At 37.9% G+C, this 18,654-nt stretch overlaps 2 protein-coding genes across 2 annotated transcripts; one reads left to right on the top strand and one right to left on the bottom strand.

Annotated features, from left to right (window-relative positions):
• Window positions 1–3,155: 3,155 nt before the first annotated feature.
• LOC137950677 (probable sulfate transporter 3.5) lies at window positions 3,156–6,966 on the top strand. Its single transcript, XM_068797265.1, has 13 exons — window positions 3,156–3,594; window positions 3,735–3,942; window positions 4,022–4,193; window positions 4,292–4,357; window positions 4,448–4,561; window positions 4,797–4,913; window positions 5,021–5,147; window positions 5,232–5,518; window positions 5,606–5,796; window positions 5,888–5,973; window positions 6,052–6,128; window positions 6,228–6,457; window positions 6,616–6,966. Exons 1-12 carry the CDS (start codon window positions 3,273–3,275, stop codon window positions 6,405–6,407), a joined length of 1,947 nt encoding a protein of 648 aa, XP_068653366.1. The 5' UTR covers window positions 3,156–3,272; the 3' UTR covers window positions 6,408–6,457; window positions 6,616–6,966.
• Window positions 6,967–13,628: 6,662 nt separating this feature from the next.
• On the bottom strand, window positions 13,629–18,654 carry LOC137949807 (26S proteasome regulatory subunit 7-like). Its single transcript, XM_068795994.1, has 10 exons — window positions 18,444–18,654; window positions 17,789–17,870; window positions 17,589–17,680; window positions 17,401–17,478; window positions 17,216–17,277; window positions 16,958–17,102; window positions 16,403–16,621; window positions 16,045–16,226; window positions 13,969–14,144; window positions 13,629–13,865 (listed from the first exon to the last, which is right to left on the bottom strand). The coding sequence occupies exons 1-10, from the start codon at window positions 18,531–18,533 to the stop codon at window positions 13,708–13,710; spliced, it is 1,284 nt and encodes a 427-aa protein (XP_068652095.1). The 5' UTR covers window positions 18,534–18,654; the 3' UTR covers window positions 13,629–13,707.

Raw genomic sequence — 18,654 nt, forward strand, 5'->3', positions numbered from 1 at the left:
TGCTTACTAATTGAAAACTTAACTACATGGGTATTTATACTACTCAAAAGACATTTCTACATTTAATGACTTGTAACTAAGTACATTTTTTAGATGTATCTTATCACACCAAAAGACATTAATCAATGAATACATGTATTTTCGGTTTTGTTGAACAACCTATAGTAAATTGGCAATAACTTCTTCTAGAAAACTTCAATTCATGAATGGTTTGATTCAATGGAACCTAGACAGGCATAGTTTTCATATTATTTGCACACTTTAAATGAGAATAACCCCTTCTATTGATACTTTGATTCCAGTCAAGTTTAATATCCAACATCTAAGAGCTATTATTCCAACACAGTTGTTTGTCATTTTTTGAAAGAGGTTGCGGCAATAAAAACTTGTCATGTACTCTCTCAAATGACTATAGCCTCTCCCCCATTTTATCATGTAGAGAGATGACCCGTCAAAGTTTCCTTTCAGTAGGGGTGGCTTCGAACCGAGCCGGCTCGAGTTCGATTTGGTATCTCTCGAGCTCGAGATCAGAAATCGACTCATTTGAGTTAACGAGCCGAGCTCGACCGAATCAAGGTTCGGCTCAAAAGCTCGCGAGCCAGCTCGTTAACGGGCGAGTCGCGTGATCGGGAGCGAGACCCCCCCCCCCCCCCCCCCCCACCCCCCCCCCCCCCGAAGTTGATTTCGCACGTGCGAGATCATAAACAAGTAAAAATAAAAACTCTTTGTCCCTTCCTCGCTCTTGAAGAAATTGAAAAGATATTTTAGTAGAATACATTTCTAGAGACTATTCGTGGTTTTTTCAATAAATATTGAAAAAACATTTTTAGTAGAAATATAGGGACCATTAGTACCTCATGTTTTTTTAAAATATTTTTCTAATTAAAAATTCTTGTTAAAAAGTCATATAATTTTCTAAGTAAGATTTTCTTGCCAAGATGGGCTAGAAAACCGTATAGAAAAATTTTGAATAAGTATTTGACAATTGATGATATAATACTTTTAACATGAGGCAATTTTCATAGCAATTTTGTGTTTGACATTTTATTTTATTAAAATTTTATCGATAAGTATAGTAATATATTAGATTAATTATTAATTTTTATTTATTTCCTTATAAGAGGCAATAAGAGGTCCATTTAATTTTCCTAAGAAATTTTTAAAATATTTCTTGTAATTTTCTAGTAAGTCTCTAATATTAATAGGATTTTATTTGAAGGTTTTTTTGGAAATGTGTATCCTAGGAAAAACTAATCCTATAAATTTTCAATGAGGGGCACTAAGGAGGTCATAGTAAATTTATGGCCAGATTCAAAAATTACAAAATAAGATAGACAATATTTGGGGTAAAAAAGATTAATATTGGTGGGTTCTAATCCATTATCGAGATTCAATCCCGAAACTCCCCTATCATTCTTTTTTTTTAAATGTATGCATAATTTTATAGATAATTTATTTGACATATATTTTATGTAGAGTATTAAATGTAGGTTAACTTCGAACTCGACTAGAGCTCGAGCTCGAACTCAATTAAAATTATTAGGTTCAAGCTCAATTACAATTTTAGGCTTGAGGCTAGGTCGGCTCGAATATAGGAAGGTTTAGACTCAGATGGATTCGATGTCACCCTTATGCCTAATTTTAAGTAGAGGTCATGCCCAATTTTATGTAAAATATATGCCCAATTTTATGTAAAATGTATGTATAATTTTATATATTATTTATTTGACATGTATTTTTTTTAAAGTTTTAAATGTATCTTGGAGCTCGAACTCGAGACATGTAATTTTTGAAAAATTTTAAATGAATGTTTGAGCTCGACTCGAACTCAGTTAACATGATTGGGCTCGAGCTTGATAATAATTTTAGGCTCAAGGCTAGGCTCGGCTCGAACATAAGCAGGTTCGGGTTCGACTCGGCTCGATGCCACCCCTACCTTTCACGGTCCAAAGTGCTGGCGGAGTCCAGGCCACCAGAGAATAATCTCGCTTAGGTGGAATGACACCATGAGCCCAATGCTCTCAGGGCATTCATCTCGTCTATGTTCTCTATCTTTCCATCAAGCTTAGCTTGGGCAATATGGTGAATTTCTTAATGGAAGAAGGAGAGCAAGTAAGAGAGACTGTGCTCATCAGATTCAAATATTGCGATCTCCCATATTTGTAACAGTTGCCTTCCTACTAAATTTTGTATGGAGCCATTTAAAACAGAATCCCCTAAAGTGTCTGGGAGCTGTCATGTGCCTAGAGAGCAACATGGCCATTCTTTGCCAAATTTGAGTAGTCATGGGGCATGAGAGGAATAGGTGATTTATGTCTTCCTGGGTAGTGGAGATGAACCTGAATACCACATTTTAATAGGTATTTTGCAGTAGGAAGACTTTCTTTTGCTTGTTGATGTTCTATCTGGTAAGAAGCTCCATGGCTTTGACGTTTACCCATTTAAGACACTGAAGCACTCAATCAGACGTGTCGAAAACATTTAAATTGCCCATTAATGGCTTTTCATGTGGAGAAATGAATGCTCTTGTTCTTATTCTTACTAGATGAAACTAAAGTTTCCTTGTCTAATCTTCCTGTAACCAACCCATTTAGGCAATGAAACGGTTCATACTTTCTAACAGAACAATATGATGTTTGGACGATTTGTTGGAGAAGACGATAGAGGACAGCCACGTTCTGCCCACGCGGTTCAACAAGCGTTGCAATTCCATGAAGAAACCTTAACCTCTTTCTTCTTCAAGAATGGATACAGTGCGATACGCGGGTTTGAATTTGGTAATGTAGAGATTTACCTTGATTAGATAAGAGATCTGTCTGAGTAAACGGAATCACTCTTATCTAGCGGCGAAATACGGTGAATGTCTGAGAAGGACCGTGAAAGGTGGAAGAAGTTCGCAACTCTTTTGGACAGTTGATTTTCTTCCAACAAGGATCGCGACGAAATTATCCAGTGAAGGGGGATCTTATGTAGCGGCGTGTCCGGTGAACGTCTGATAAGGACCATGAAAGGTAGACGAAGTTCGCTACTTTCTTGATTAGTTGATTTTCTTCCGACTCGGATGGCGACGACATTATCCGGTGATGAGGTTTTCCTAACGAATCGAACAACCATCGTCTTCTTCCTGGGTTGACCCACGCGTCCATTCATCCATTTCTCCACTTCTACAGATGGTCTACGTCCCCTCGTTTCCATCGCTTGACCCGATCTAAGATAAATTGAGCTCTTCCCTTGATCCCCTGGCCTCTCGTGTGCTTGCTTGATTGTGAGTCATGGAAGAGCACAGCCAAGTTCCTCACTCCGTCACTGTAAATTTCCCTCCCCCGAGACCCTTCGGCAAAATTTTCAAATCCTCGCTCAAAGAAGCTCTCTTCCCCGACGACCCATTTAGGCAATTCAAAGACGAGACTACTCGTCGTAGAAAAACTGTCAAGACTTTGAGATACTTCTTCCCCATCTTGGACTGGGCATCCAAGTACTCGCTTCGTCTCTTTCAATACGATGTTCTAGCGGGCATCACCATTGCCTGCCTTGCTGTCCCTCAGGGCATCAGCTACGCCAACCTCGCCAAATTGCCGCCCATAATTGGCCTCTGTGAGAATCATCTCCCTTGTTATGTTTTTTTTTTTTTCTTTTCCTCTAGCTCGTCTGGTTTTTATCTGTTCCTGTGATGAGTACTTGCATGAATCTAAACGGAGTTGATTCATGGGTCCGCTTGTCAATTGTTCATGCAGATTCTAGCTTCATACCACCATTGATTTACGCGGCTTTTGGCAGCTCCAAGGATTTGGCTGTCGGAACAGTCGCAGCGGCTTCCTTGCTTTCTGCTTCCATAATCGGCTCAAAAGTAGATGTTGTCAAAGACCCGGAACTGTATCTTCACTTGTTCTACACAGCCACCTTTTTCGTTGGGATCTTCCAGTTAGCATTGGGCCTCTTCAGGTGAACATGTGCTTCCCTATCTGAACAAAAAGTAGATCAGATCATCATTGAACTAGAGATTTGTTGTTTGCATCTACAGACTGGGAATACTGGTAGATTTCTTATCACACTCGACTATCCTCGGTTTCATGGGAGGCACCGCCATTATCATTTGCCTTCAGCAATTGAAGCCCTTTTTCGGACTGAAGAAATTCACAAGCAAAACTGATGTGGTGTCTGTACTCCGCGCGATCTTCAGCCAAACTCATGAGGTCTTCTGCCTTTGATTCCAAACCTTTTCATGTTTTTTTCTCCCTCATTACATCTCACGGAAGGATAAAATTAAAACTAGATGATTTGCTTCTGGCAGTGGCGATGGGAGAGTGCTGCCATGGGAATTGTCATACTTATTTTCCTCACGTTCACCCAGTACATTGTGAGTGAAGACCAATAATGGCTACTTTCCTATCTTTTAACATTCATAATTACTATCAGGGAATGATCTATATCGTGTCACTGCACACAGAGAAGGAAAAAACCACAGCTGTTCTATGTCTCAGCAATTGCTCCAATGGTGGCTGTCATCGTCAGTGGAGTTATTGCTTATCTACTCGGAGCAGAAAAGCATGGAATCCAGATAGTTGAGTTCACCTATCCTCGTATTAGTTCATTTGATCTGCTACCAGTTCTTAACTAAGTGAAATCAGACAGGTTGAAATATGAAGTAACAATCAGTAAAGAAGATAGTTGAAGCTGTTTGGAGCATGTACAAACTGAAGATTCCGATATCAGTTTTTAGTTTTGAAGAGAAACAAGTGTTAATGAAGATCAATCTGGTTTTTTGTTTTGACTTAATTTTATCTTTGATTTGGCAGGTCGGCCCGCTGAAAAAAGGATTGAATCCTATATCTATCAAATACTTCAACTTTGATCCGAAATACATCTCGGTCACCGTTCAAACGGGACTAATCACAGGCATGATTGCTCTTGCAGTTAAGTCCTTGCAGGCGTAGCGGCTCTGGAAGTTAATCGAATAATATTTACGACTTTGTTCTATTTACAATTCTGATGCGATGAGTTCCATCGTGTTCTGAAACAGGAAGGCATAGCTGTTGGACGGGTATTCGCAGGGATTAAGGACTACCAAACTGATGGAAATAAGGAGATGATTGCTTTTGGGATGATGAACCTCATCGGCTCCTGCACTTCATGCTACCTTACCACCGGTAAGTTTTCTCCATTTCCTCTCTGTATTTTCTTTCAAGCTTCAGCATTTGATGACGATAGCAATGGCGTCTCTCTGCTTTCAGGACCATTTTCAAAAACCGCAGTTAATTTCAACGCCGGAAGCAAGACACCCATGTCGAACGTGGTGATGTCTGTTTGCTTAATGTTTGTTCTCCTCTTCCTTGCACCTTTTTTTGCGTACACTCCTCTGGTGGCTCTCGCAGCCATCATCATGTCCGCCATGCTCGGGCTCATCAAGTATAAACAGATTTATCGTCTCTTCAAAGTGGACAAGTTTGATTTCATCATCTGCATGGCTGCATTGCTTGGGGTTGTCTTCATCAGCATGGATATGGGCATAATGATTTCGGTGAAAAGATCCACAACATTTTAATTTGCAGTCTCATCTGTACTTCACGATTTCACCGTGTTTGATCTGAATGCTCGCTCGTTGCAGGTGGGCATTTCGGTCGTCAGGGCACTGTTGTACGTTTCCAGACCGGGGATTTCCAAGCTTGGGCAGATGTCAGACACGATGCTTTACCGAGATGTCGAGCAGTATCCGGAATCAATCGAGGTGCCCAACGTGTTGGTTCTTGATTTAGGTTCTCCCATTTACTTCGCCAATGCCGGATACATGAGAGAGAGGCAAGTCGCTAACTTGCAGCAACAACAGACTCCTCCCTTCTGCTTCTAATCTTACTCATCCTTTTTCATGATCTTCTCTGGCTTTTCCCAGGATTGGGCGATACATCAACGAAGAAATTGAGAGGAGCAACATCATGACTGGAAACGAATTGCAGTACCTGGTTCTTGATCTAAGTGGTATGGACTACCCAGATGTGGTTTAAGATTGCTTTCTTCTCATATTTCAACAATTCAACCATTTATGTCTTGTCGTAGGTGTTTCATCGATCGACAAAACAGGCATCGAAATGCTTAAAGAAGTCAACAGAATCGCAGAGAAACAAGGGATCAAAGTACCTCTTCTGTTTTACTTGAATTTGAATCAGGTTTCCCTTACAATATCAGAAAACAGTTCGTAACTATGATTTTTTTTTTTTTAATTGTTTGAGCAGATGGCGTTAATAAATCCCAGAATGGAATTGACAGAAAAGTTTACAGCATCCAGGTTTCTGGATACCATCGGACACGAATGGATTTTCTTGTCGATATCAGAGGCTGTGGCGTCATGTCGGTTCGTGATTCATGAATCAAAAAAGGGAAAGCTCACAGATGATTCTGAAACCGAGGACTAGTTACTCTCTTGAATCCATATCAGTGTTAATTTTTAATAAAGAAAACTATGGTAATTTTTTCTTCCAATCCAATCGTATGAACGTCTTCAATCAACATTCTGCTTTAAACAAGGAATTATATAAATTAGGAAACTCTAGAATGATGAACTTGATAGAGATTATAAGGATCAAGATGTTGGATTGCTTAAGAACTCGTGGATGATGACAGGGAGTGAAGATTCATGGCCGGCATCTGTGGTTCAAAAAGCAAGCATCAGGGCCCAATTATACATATTTGCAAGAGAAAATCAAGCCGTCACGGTATTGTAAGATGCCATTGTCCCAAATACGAGCGTTTCCTCCATTTCGGAAGCTATTATCCCAAAACGCAGCTTTATCTGATTGTGCAGTGGACGACTGATCCCAAAAAAAAAAAAACCATTCCGATTGCCAATGTTCTTGAAAACCCAGAAAAATATACAGAGTGATATCTGAAATTTGTAACAGTGATCGTGGGGAATTGGTATTTTGAGATGAGTTGTTCTCTTGTTCTTGTAGCATCTTTGCAACTTCATCTATGTGCCAAGTTATCGATGTAATGTTTGATATCTGAGAATTGTATGAAATATCATGTAATCTCTTGTTATCGTCAGCAAAATTCAGTTTTTAAGTTGAGAGAGAGAGAGAGAAAGAGAGAGGGAGGGAGAGACTTTTACATTGAGAAGACCAAGTGAACAAAGGAGTTGATGTGGAAGTGAAAGATGGAGAAAAGGGTCCTCCCATCCTGAGTTTTCCTTTTTTTGAACTAGAATAACTCAATAAAAAATTACAGCATTGCCCTATATGATAAAGAAAAATAGAGTTAAAAAAATTAAATTATACTAAACCCCATTCCCTTTTATATGCATAGATACTCTTTATTTTCTTACGCTCGTACTCAAACTGGAGAATACATATCAAACATATCCATCTTGCTACAAAAATTGTCAAACTATCTTTTCGGAAGAACCTTTGTAAAGAAGTCACCAACTTGATCAGAGGATTAAACATGAGGTATAGCAATTAAACCCTACTTCATTGTATCTCAAATAAAGTGATAATCTACTTCAATAAGTTGTCTTCTCATGAAAGACTTAGATTACTAGTAAGTGTATGGTTGTTCCATTGTCACATGCCATCTCCGTAGGTTGACTAGTAGAAAACCTAAACTTTGAAAGTATAGCCTCGATACCTATCATTCTACATGTATGAACCTTGACTCTACACACTGTCTCTACACTTGATTTAACAACCATTGTTTGTCTCTTATTTTTCCTTGACACTAGATTTCTTCCCAGAAATTAAAGATACATGACCTACTAATAGACCTCCAATCATGCAAAGAGATAGCATAATCTTCATCTGAGAACGCACTAATCAACAAGTGCCCATTCTTCTTGTACAAGAGTCATCTCCCTGGAGCTCCCTTTAAACACTTCAATATCCTATACTCTGAGCAAAGTACACCTTGGTTTGAGCTTTCATAAACTGACTTATCATACTCACTGCAAATGTAATATTTGGTCTTTTTACTATGGCATAAATGAGCTTTTCAACTAAGCGTCTATATTGAGTATTACCTTTGAGAGCTAGACTCAACTCAATATATATACCCATTAGCTTTAACCAGTGTATCCATTGGTTTAGCACACAAAGTTCAACTTCACCAAATAGATCCATAATGAACTTATATTAAATAGGCGAATACCCAACTCCTTGCTTCTGGCCATTTCTATACCAAGAAAATATTTCAAATGACTAAAATCTTATGCTTGAAAGTGTTACAAGATATGGGCTTTTAACTATTGCAATGTCATTGCTAGCATCACCAGAAATGAATATATCATCAACATTAATATTTAATATAATAATTCCATATTTCAACCTCAAACAGACAAAGAGTGATCAGAACTAGAACGAATCAAATCAAACTTCACAACTAAATTTATCAAACCATGCACGATGACTTTGTTTAAGACCATATATGGCCTTCCTATATGGCCTTCTTTAATCAATAAACATTACTTGCCTCCCCTTGACCAACAAACCCTAGAGGTTGCTTCATGTACACCTCATCCTGTAAATCACCATACAAGATGTATTTTTAACATCTAGTTGAAAAATAAGCCAATCCATATTCTCAACTATTGGTAATAGAATACAAATTGAACTTAACCTGGCCACTAGGGAGAAAGTTTCAAAATAATCTACTTCATATACTTGGTGTAACCTTTGGCCATCAATTTGGCCTTGTAGCACTAAGGGAACCATCAAAATGGTATTTAAGAGTATAAATCCACCTACATCCAACTACAGTAGCTCCTGATGGAGGATCTACTAGCACCCATGTTTGCCTTGATATAAGAGCCTTCATTTCTCCTCCATTGCAGCCTTCCATTGTAGAAGTGTCAAGGCCTCCACATGTGACATAGTTGTAGATATTCAAAACAAAGATAAAGCAAAGGTATGAATATATAAGAGCCTTCATTTCTCCTCCATTGCAGCCTTCCCCAGTGGAAGTTCCAAGGCATGCACAAGTAACTTAGGTGTAGATATTAATAACAAATATAATGCAAAGGTATGAAAAGATGGAGATAAGTATCCAAGTGACACGATTTCGGACATATAATGTTTATTACATGATCTAACCCCTTTCTGAAGAGTTGTAGGTATTCCAGAACAAACATACAAGAGTCTTACATGACTATCAAAGAAACAAATCACTCAGTTGAATAATTAATATAGTAAAATGCTCTTATGAAGTCTCATGGGAGGAGGTCACATAAGTGTTTCAATTTAAAGGTGTTTTAGTTCTTTTAGTTCTCATTAATATTTTTTTTTCTTTGGTACTAACTAGTAGTTTTACTATGGATGTAACTAAGACATGTGAAGCTTAATTTAACTCTAATTCTATGTGATTTTTCTATTATAAATAGAAACATAATGTACTAAGTTCAGACACCATCAAAGAATTATTTTTCCCTTCCTAAAATTTCAACTTGGTATTAAAGTAAGGTCTATAAGTTGGCTCCATGAACCCATAGAGATGGTGTTTTTTCTTCAATATTTCAACATTAGTAGTTATTCTTTCGTGCCTTTGATATATTTTCTTAGGTTAGATTTTTTATTTTGAATTTCTTCAATTTTGTTCATTATTCTTTGTTCAATCGTCTTCCTAATTCTGCTCATTCATATGTTCCAAATCAAAGCAAAGAAAATTTTCCTAGACCTATCTCAATTGAAAATCGAGTCTCTTGATAGTAGAGCTATCGTAGATGGTGTGTTTTCTGTATTGTGTGATTAGAAGGCCAGTAGTGAAATTGTATGCATGTAGTAAGTCATTTTGAGAATTCGAGGCAACTTGTCTAAATTGAGGGAGAAGAAGCAGTGTTAGACATGGAGGCAATCAAAATCATGTTCAAGAGAGCATGTGATGGGTCATAGTTTCCAGGACCAAGTATGGAAGGTGAACCACTTGGACTCACCTCTATGTGATGAAAAAGAGTTTCTAGTGACTAAGTAAATTTGATCAGCCACTCTTAGCTATAGTTCAATACTCAATAGTGGTCAAGACTACAAAACATGTAACCTTGAGAAACAAATTACTATTATGCATGTTGAAAAATTATATAAACTTTGGAGTATATGTGGTAGACTTCATATTTCTAAGCCGATACAAGAAGGATTTCAAGATTGCCCATGGATGGATTATTACTTATTTCTTTTGAAGAGATGTTTTAAGTTGGAGATATATGGATTGATTGAAAAGTTTGACAAATTTGTGAACAAAACTATTGTGATTGGAATTAGTGGAACAAGGAAGAAGGAAGTAGCTCCAAAAAAAAAAAAAAAAAACCCAGCCATTGTCATTGAACCCCAAGGAAGGGAAGAGAAGGAGAGAAAAACAAGTGGCACCTCCTTTAGTGGAGAAGAAACCCACTAAAACATCAGTTATATCGTCGACCTCCATGACCTTAGGGAAATTCAAGGTCATTCATAGTATGTTGAAGGAGCTACTTTGGAAAGTAATAATACACTTGGAGCCTTGTCTAGACTCAACTTAGATGTCCTAACTTGTGATGAATAAGGGAGTAGTAGGTGAGCCACCTCAATTAGAGACTCAAGAGAAGAAGGAAGAAAATTGAGAGGATAGTGTTAAAGAATAGTGTCACAAGGATTAATGAGTACAAATATTTTAGTTGGTAAAGAGGCTTCTTAAGTTGGTTAATCGTTATGGGATGGGTTTTGGACCTAACTTCACATGGTATCAAAATAGTGTTCATATGTGGGTCTCTACCCAAAATATGCACCACAAAAGAGGGCCTACATGTGCATGAGGCAAAATGTTAAATAATTGTTTCATATAGATTAGTGATTACAAAGATCTTGGGTTTACTAGTTGGGAAAAACGCTTCCTAATTTGGCTAGTCATTTTGAGATGGACCTTGGACCCAACTTAATTCACAAATAGTATGAAAGTAGAAAAAGGTGGTGAGGAAGAAAAAGAAGCATAAAATATAGAATGAGAGGAAGAAGAGGAAGACTATGAAACTGAGTTTGATAACTCAGATGGAGGGGATGATGAAGATGATGATCATGAGGGAGGTGATTACAAGTTTGCACCTAGGGGTGTGCATGCACCCTATTGGATGGCTATGAAGCACCTTTGAATCTAAGGAGGAAAAAGAAAAGTAAAAGGACAGAAATGATCCAGAGCTTGAGATGACACAAGAGGTAAAAAGAAGGAAGAAATAGAGATGAAAGAAAAGATAGAAGCATAGAAGAAGGAGAAACCAAAAGAAGGGTTAGTAGAGACTACAAAACTAGTAATTGAAGAGGTCAAGGAACAAGAAACTGAAGGAGGACTAGAAAACTTATGAGAAACCATTGAGAAGCTTATAGAGGAATTGAGTAAGGAAGGGGCACAAGCAATAATTGAAGGCTTAAGTGCTGAGATTCCTGACCAAATGTTGAATAAGACAAGTAAAGTGCTTGAGGTAGAAGAAAGTGAAGAGAAAGAGGCAAAGAGACTAAAGAGAAGGGGGAGACAAATACAAAAGAAGAAAATATGAAGTAAAAGTGACTTGACCAAGGAGGAAGAGTACAGTAAAGAAAACCCCAACGAAGAAATGGTTGCTCAGAGCCAAAGGAAGGCTGTGGAAGGAGCTGAGAAAAAGTTTCTAGCTTAGAAGGATCTAGTGGAGGAGCATCCTCAATCTTATATTCCAGATTTTGCAATCTCAACAACTCTTGCAGTTAATTGAATAATATTTATCAGTTTGTCGTGCAATCCTAATTTGTTGAATTTCATCGAGCTCTGAAATAAGAAGGAATAGCTATTGGAGAGGTATTCGCAGGAATTAAGAACCACCAGACTGATGAGAATAAGGAGATGATTGCTTTTGGGAAGATGAACTTCATCGGCTCTGCACTTGATACTACTTATTACCGGTGTGTTTCCTTCAATTCATTTCCTTGCTCCATTTCAAGCTTTAGGATTTGATGCTGGTGGCAATGGCATCTATATTCTTTAAGAACCATTTTCAAAAATTCCCATTAATTTCAACACCGGATGTAAGACACCCATGTTGATATTTGTTAGCTTAATGCTTGTTCTCCTCTTCCTGGCACCTTTTTTTTTAGTGTTCGAGCTCATCTAGTACAAACAAACATTTCCTCCAAGTGGACAAGTTTGATTTTGTCATATGCATGGCTCCATTGCTTGGGGTGTCTTCATCGACAAGAATATGGGCATCAAGATATCGTTGAAAAGATCCTCTGCATTTTAAGTATAGATTCATATCGAACGGCTCTGATCTTGATCCATCATAACGATTAGATTGATCTAATAAGAAAAGAGTCATCCTGAATCGCATTATGCATAATGAGCATGGGAAAGTAAAAAATTTTAGGACCTGACATAATATTAATCTTCCTTGAAGGAGAAAATAGATCAAAGAGAGAAGAAAGGGAGAAGAAGACTAGGGCACAAGTATGAGAGAAAAGAGAGAACAAGACACATTAAGAGAAAAAGAATCAAGAGGGAATCAAGTAGGAAAAGCTCCCTTTCACCCTAAGGTCGATTCCTTCTCTTATTAACAAGGAACAACATTGTTACAGTGTGACAAATATGCCCTTGTTTCAATAAGGGCAACACGAAGTCTCTAAAAGAGTGGTAAAGCGACTAGGTGAAAATAAAGACAAATTAAATACCACTCTAATGTTCAACATCTATCAATAGGTATGAAGCACAGTTTCTAAGAAATATACACAAACATATGTCGTGGATTATATGAAAACTTTTTCCCCAATGGTTTGACATAATTTCATAAAAATTCTAGTATTAATGATCGTCAATCAAAATAGGCCTTTTTATTTCAGTTAGATATTCAAAATGTCTTTCTTTATGGTGACTTTCATGAAAAGGTCTTCATAGAACAACCTTCTGGGTCTGTTGCTCAAGGAATGTAACTAAGAAATGTAGACTTTAAAGACTATTATAGACTCAAGCATAGCCGAAGAGTTTGTTTTGAAAAGTTTTGTAGGATTGGTAAGGGTTTGTTTTTTTCAAGAAGTCACTATGATCATTCATTGTTGTTTTAATTGTATATATGGATGAAATTATTTTATCATAAAGTGATGTGTAGGCTATGGAGATCTTCACGCGGCATAAGAATTTACATAACTAAGATCACAGATGGAAAGGTTTTGGGTTCCCAATTGAAGTTCCATTGCTGATGGGGGTTATGACAATTAGGTTTATGATTTTTATTGTGAGCATTTAATATATCATAAAAGGATGAAACACATTGAAGATGATTGTTAATTTATTGGAGAAGCAATCTTGTGTAGGAAGATCATTACCCCCAATATATGAAGTTTATTATATTCTGTGGCCTTACTAGTATTCCAGTTGATGTGAGTCCATCCATTTGATCTTCATCACTACATTACTCGCTGGCCGCTATGCTGATCAAGACGAAAAGCACAAACCAGATCCAGTAACACTCAGTCCAGCCTCAACCAAGGTCTCTCCTCGCTTGACTTCCCCGTGGAGCAAGGCCCTGTGAGAACTGAATGCCCCTGACAACGGGAAAACCCCGGAAAATCCTGGCAGCCATGATCTCAGGGAGGCCGAAACCGGACAGGCATGGGCTGTACAAACTACCCCAGCTATAATTGAACAGGAAATCAAGAACCCCATGGTATCAATGCTGTGTATTAAACCAACTGTTGGGGAGGAGGGTGGCTGTTTCTCTTCTATTGACAAAATATGAAATAGTTAGTTGTACACCATGTATTTGGGTGTGGCACTGAACTTCTGGTACCCCTTGATGACCTTGTTGACAGCATCCAGGAAGTCTTTCTCAGTCACCGTCTTTCTTCGTGCTCGGATTGCATACATCCCTGCCTCGGTACAAACACTTCTTATATCCGCCCCTGAAGAGTATCCAAGGACAACAAATACATGTTTCATTAGCTTCAAATGATTGATTCTTTAAATAATGAGAGCAGCACATAAGTGCAAACAAGCCTCGCTTACCAGTTGAATTAGGGCAAAGACGAGCAAGAAGCTCAAATCGAATATCTCTCTCACAGTTCATTGTTCTTGTGTGAATCTTGAATATCTGTGTCCGACTCTCCAAGTCAGGTAGACCAAACTCAACCTTACGATCTAGACGCCCAGGACGTAACAATGCTGGATCAAGTGTATCAGGTCTGAAAAATTCAACAGAAAAGGAAGAAAAAAAAAAGATCATGAACAGGACAAAAGTTTCATCTGTTAAGTTGTTGGATGCAGGAGATCAGGATGAAAGAGCATAGCAAAATCTATGACAAGATTGAAGACCATTATTTGCAATTGGACGATCACTAGGACTCGAACACTGTAAAGTGCTAATCACATTGCCAGATTCCTTGCCTAGCAACTGACTCTCCATACAACACCTTGACTAGGGCACTTACCGCCCTGATGGTTGAGGCCATGTACTTTGAATTTAAATGATCTTCTTGAATGCCTCATGTATTCTCTCTCTCTTTCATGAAAGAACAAACGAGAGAAAAATGAATCACTTTGCTTTCCAGTGGCAACAAGACCAGAGCCTACCAGGTACTTATTGCAGCCTCCAGGAATTAGACAAGGTTTAGCTAGTTTGTAATGTTATGGACAGCCTAGTGCTGTGCGCAGTTTTAAGCATTGATGCATATCTCATAACAGACAACCCCATAAAAACATAAGCAAACACTTGAAAGATACTACCACTTGTGGTCAGAAAAGCTTGTAGTAGTGCATGGTTTGATACACAACCAAATACCATGTAGCCACTTCTATGTTTCAGTAAAGAAAAACAAAGGCAATAAGCAATAACATGTGCAGAGAAGTACTTCATTTCCTTTCCAATGAAACATGGTCACTTCGGCAAACTTTTCATCCTTTATTGGTCACTTCATTGTAAATGAAGGATATGAATTCACGCAAATGATTTCAAGACAGTCGAGTTTCATTCTATATCAGCAATTTCAGCACCTGGTTGATGTTTTATGAGACTTTTCAAGTGACCAGATCACCGTCTGTCAGCATTCTAACTCCTCAAAACGTGGATCAGCAAGCTCACTTACCATGCGAACGATGACCCAAAAGTAAAATAAATATACTTTTTAATGTTGGTTATATACACTCCACACCCCTTTGCGCCAGTCAGATTTGAACTCAAGACTTCACATCAGATACCCCACCAAGTAGTCAAAGCCCAATCCACATCAAATATCTCCGCAGTCCTCATTCACAAATTTCTTCCTATTTGACTAGTTCAGGGAAAATAAAGTTCCCTGTGGTTCAGGAGTCTCTTCTTTGCAAAATTTGGCTACTTTAGTGTGAACTTTTTCTAATTAGCTTTAACAAATTGCAGATAAAGATAAAATGGTAAAGAGACTTAATCAGGTGATCACACCACCATCTGTGTCTGTCATTCAACTCCTCAAAAGGTGGATCAACAAGCTCACTTACCATGAGAACAGTGATCTGAAAGTAACCTGAAATTTATTTTTAATGTTTGATCACACAGAGGGACACTTCACCCTTTCCCTAGAGAGGCTTCGTCCAAGACCTCGCATTAGAAATCCACCATATGGCATTGAGTCAAATGCCCAATCCACAAAAAATATCATCACAGCAATCTTTTTCATTCACTAATTTCTTCCTATTTGACTCTTTTCTTAAGGGACAAAACAATAAAAAATTTCTTAAGGGAAAAAATAAAATTTTCTTCAGTTAATAACTTGGTTGTTTTAGTATGGTCCGTTCTGATATTCTGTAATAAACCGCAGCTAAGTCAAACAGGAAACAATAATGAAGATTCCTAATTCTTTGAAATTTACATACAGAGCAAAGAAGAATCTAAATCGTAAGAAAACACCTATTCTGGGTCTGTAGAGGACCAACAATCTGAAGCAGCAAGGCTTCATCTTTAAAAGATCTTAAACTGAAGAACTGCACATCATTAGGATGAACCATTACCAGCTCCTTTTTAATTAAAACTTATTAAATTTCATTTTTTTTCCTCCCTGAAAAGAGCATACAAAAATAAGCAATAAGCAAGCTCAAAGGAAAGAGACAAACCTATTTGTAGCCATCAGAACTTTGATATTACCACGAGCATCAAACCCATCAAGCTGATTAACAATCTCAAGCATTGTACGCTGGACTTCATTATCACCACCAACACCATCATCAAACCGGGCACCACCTATGGCGTCCACTTCATCAAAAAATACAATGCAAGCCTTCTTTGAACGAGCCATCTAGGACATGAGAATAACAAAGGAAACATCAGTTTATAATCCAAAGATAAATACCTAATCCTCTGTACTTCTTAAATTCTCATACAATAAGATCATTCTTTAGAAAATAACATAAGGAAATGTAACAGTGAGATGAGACTAAAAATAAAATTATGAAGCAGGGCATTAATTGTCACCTGAAAAAGTTCTCGAACCATCCTTGCCCCTTCCCCAACATATTTTTGGACAAGCTCACTACCAATGACACGAATAAAGCAAGCATCTGTTCTGTTGGCTACAGCTCTAGCTAAGAGAGTCTTCCCCGTCCCTGGAGGACCATAGCAGAGAACTCCCTTTGGAGGGTCAATTCCCAGCTTAACAAATTTCTCGGGATGGAGCATAGGCAGCTCTACAACCTGGGAGAAAAACAATAAATAAGATCCAGACAAAAGCCTACTGAACTTTTTTTTTTTTGTGAAAATGGCAGAAACTCATTAAACCACAACAGCTAGACGAAGAAATCCCACAGAACTTATAAAAGCTAATGTATTAATACGTGACCAAGCACATCTTTAGGCACATGCGACACTAAGATTTTCTCTATGAATGTGTCTTACTACTCACATATGCTCTACTTATAGATCGTAAATACTAGATAACAGTATGTTCCACTGAAAGAGACTAATATAGACTTCATAGTGTTTTTTGAATGAAACATGTTTTTTTTAGTAGAAGGAATGTTAAGCACATACTTCTCGCATCTTTTCAATCTGCTCCTTACATCCACCAACATCATTGTATGTCACATCAGGCTTTTCCTCAACCGTCATCATTGTAACACTAGGATCAATTTTTGGAGGCAAAGGAATCTGAATCTGATATTTGTTGCGGTCTACACTGCAATGGAAATCCAAGATCGTTAAATAACATTGGAGACAGTTAAGATGCGCAAGTTTATTCAGAGTAATAGGCACATTTTTAGACTGATTCTTGGATAGTGTAGAACATACCCCACACGCATGCCCTCTTCAATATCTGTCGGAGAAACCTTACTCCCTAAACCCACTACAAACTGCAAGCCAAAAACAAGAGTTGTATAAAAAAAATTGAGAAAATCAACCATGCTAACTGGAAGTGAGACATTTCAGAAGATTTTCAGCCTATATCTAAAGCACAAAAATAAAAGAGAAGATACCTTTGCAATCTGTTTAACATTTATTACATATTTTGCATCTTCAGAGTTTTGATTGATGATTTTAGTGCATCGTGCAACCTAAGCACACAACAAATTCTGTATTAGCAAGTGATTGTCTAACATAAATCAAGAACATGAGAAGAAAATGAAAGGACTTTATTTTGCCCCCCACCCACATACAGAATTACCTGAAGTGGTTGCTCCTCCTGCATCATTTGCTTGTCAGAGACAAGATCCCACTGGCTTGGTGCAGCCAAACCAGTGTCAGATTCTTTAATACCTGTTTAACAATTTTAAAGGAAAAATGCTGTCAGTGTTCCGGCAAGCTCAAAGGTCCACAGCAAATACTACCGAAGAGTCTCACAGAAGATAAAACTACACAACATACCACACAGATCGTTAACCTTCTTAGCTAAGTCCTTAATTTCCTTCTCCACCTTTTTAATACTGTTCGAGTAAGGACCCAGACCCTGCAACCAGAGAATAAACATTTATATAAAAATAAATTGTGGATTTTATTGAGTGCTTAGAAACGTATAGAAAACACAAGAAGCGGAGCTATGAAACAATTGCTAGACCTTCCATGTGCACGACAAGTAATTTTAAGCTACAATAATCTTCGGTAGTAAAATCTTCACAACTGTGGCGATTAATGGGAACATAGACTGCTTGATGACTAATTGCAATTAGACTGTAAAACACATTGATAGAAGTTATGTTGTCAAAAAGAATATCTACAATGAACGAGAAAGCAATGTTTGCGAATCTGCCAATTATAGAATCTAACACCGGGGGAAAACAACGGCGATTATGCCTAAAAATAATAACAATTACAAGACAGAAAACCAAAATTTCACGAACGGATCAGCAAGGAAGACAGTCGGAAATTTTCAACGCCTAAACCTACTGGTAAGGACTATCAACATAATCGTATCAGAAAGTTTCTGATACTACGGAAAGAGAGAAAAAATACAGTAGCGGTCTTATTAATGAAGAATATTTATTGATGAAAAATACAGTATAAAGAAATAAAGATAACACACATAGGTTTTGAGTAAGGCGATATCGTCTTCATCCAATGGTCGGGGATTCTTCTCATCCAGATCATCCACAGCGTCCGCCGGCGGTGCCATGAAATTTCTTCGCGAGTTCCTCTTCTTTTGGCAGCCGAAACACTTTCACTTTCTTCCGCGCAAGACAAAGAGCACCAGATTCAGAATTCAGACCGACTTCCACACCGGAAAAGGAAGCTGA

This window comes from Aristolochia californica, unplaced genomic scaffold, assembly GCF_029961685.1.
Source record: "Aristolochia californica isolate CCGP_79_NKW_82.1479 unplaced genomic scaffold, dmAriCali1.0.hap1 SCAF_14, whole genome shotgun sequence".
Lineage (NCBI taxonomy): Eukaryota > Viridiplantae > Streptophyta > Magnoliopsida > Piperales > Aristolochiaceae > Aristolochia > Aristolochia californica.

Bases quoted from the DNA above. Each gene is read 5' to 3' on its own strand.
- LOC137950677 (XM_068797265.1), top strand. From the start codon at position 3,273: ATGGAAGAGCACAGCCAAGTTCCTCACTCCGTCACTGTAAATTTCCCT. The intron at 4,358-4,447 runs GTGAGTGAAGAC...CACTGCACACAG, and splicing joins TCACGTTCACCCAGTACATT to AGAAGGAAAAAACCACAGCT. The intron at 5,519-5,605 runs GTGAAAAGATCC...CGCTCGTTGCAG, and splicing joins ATATGGGCATAATGATTTCG to GTGGGCATTTCGGTCGTCAG.
- LOC137949807 (XM_068795994.1), bottom strand. From the start codon at position 18,533: ATGGCACCGCCGGCGGACGCTGTGGATGATCTGGATGAGAAGAATCCC. The intron at 17,681-17,788 runs GTATGTTGTGTA...ATTGTTAAACAG, and splicing joins GAAGGTTAACGATCTGTGTG to GTATTAAAGAATCTGACACT. The intron at 13,866-13,968 runs GTAAGCGAGGCT...GATACTCTTCAG, and splicing joins TCTTTGCCCTAATTCAACTG to GGGCGGATATAAGAAGTGTT.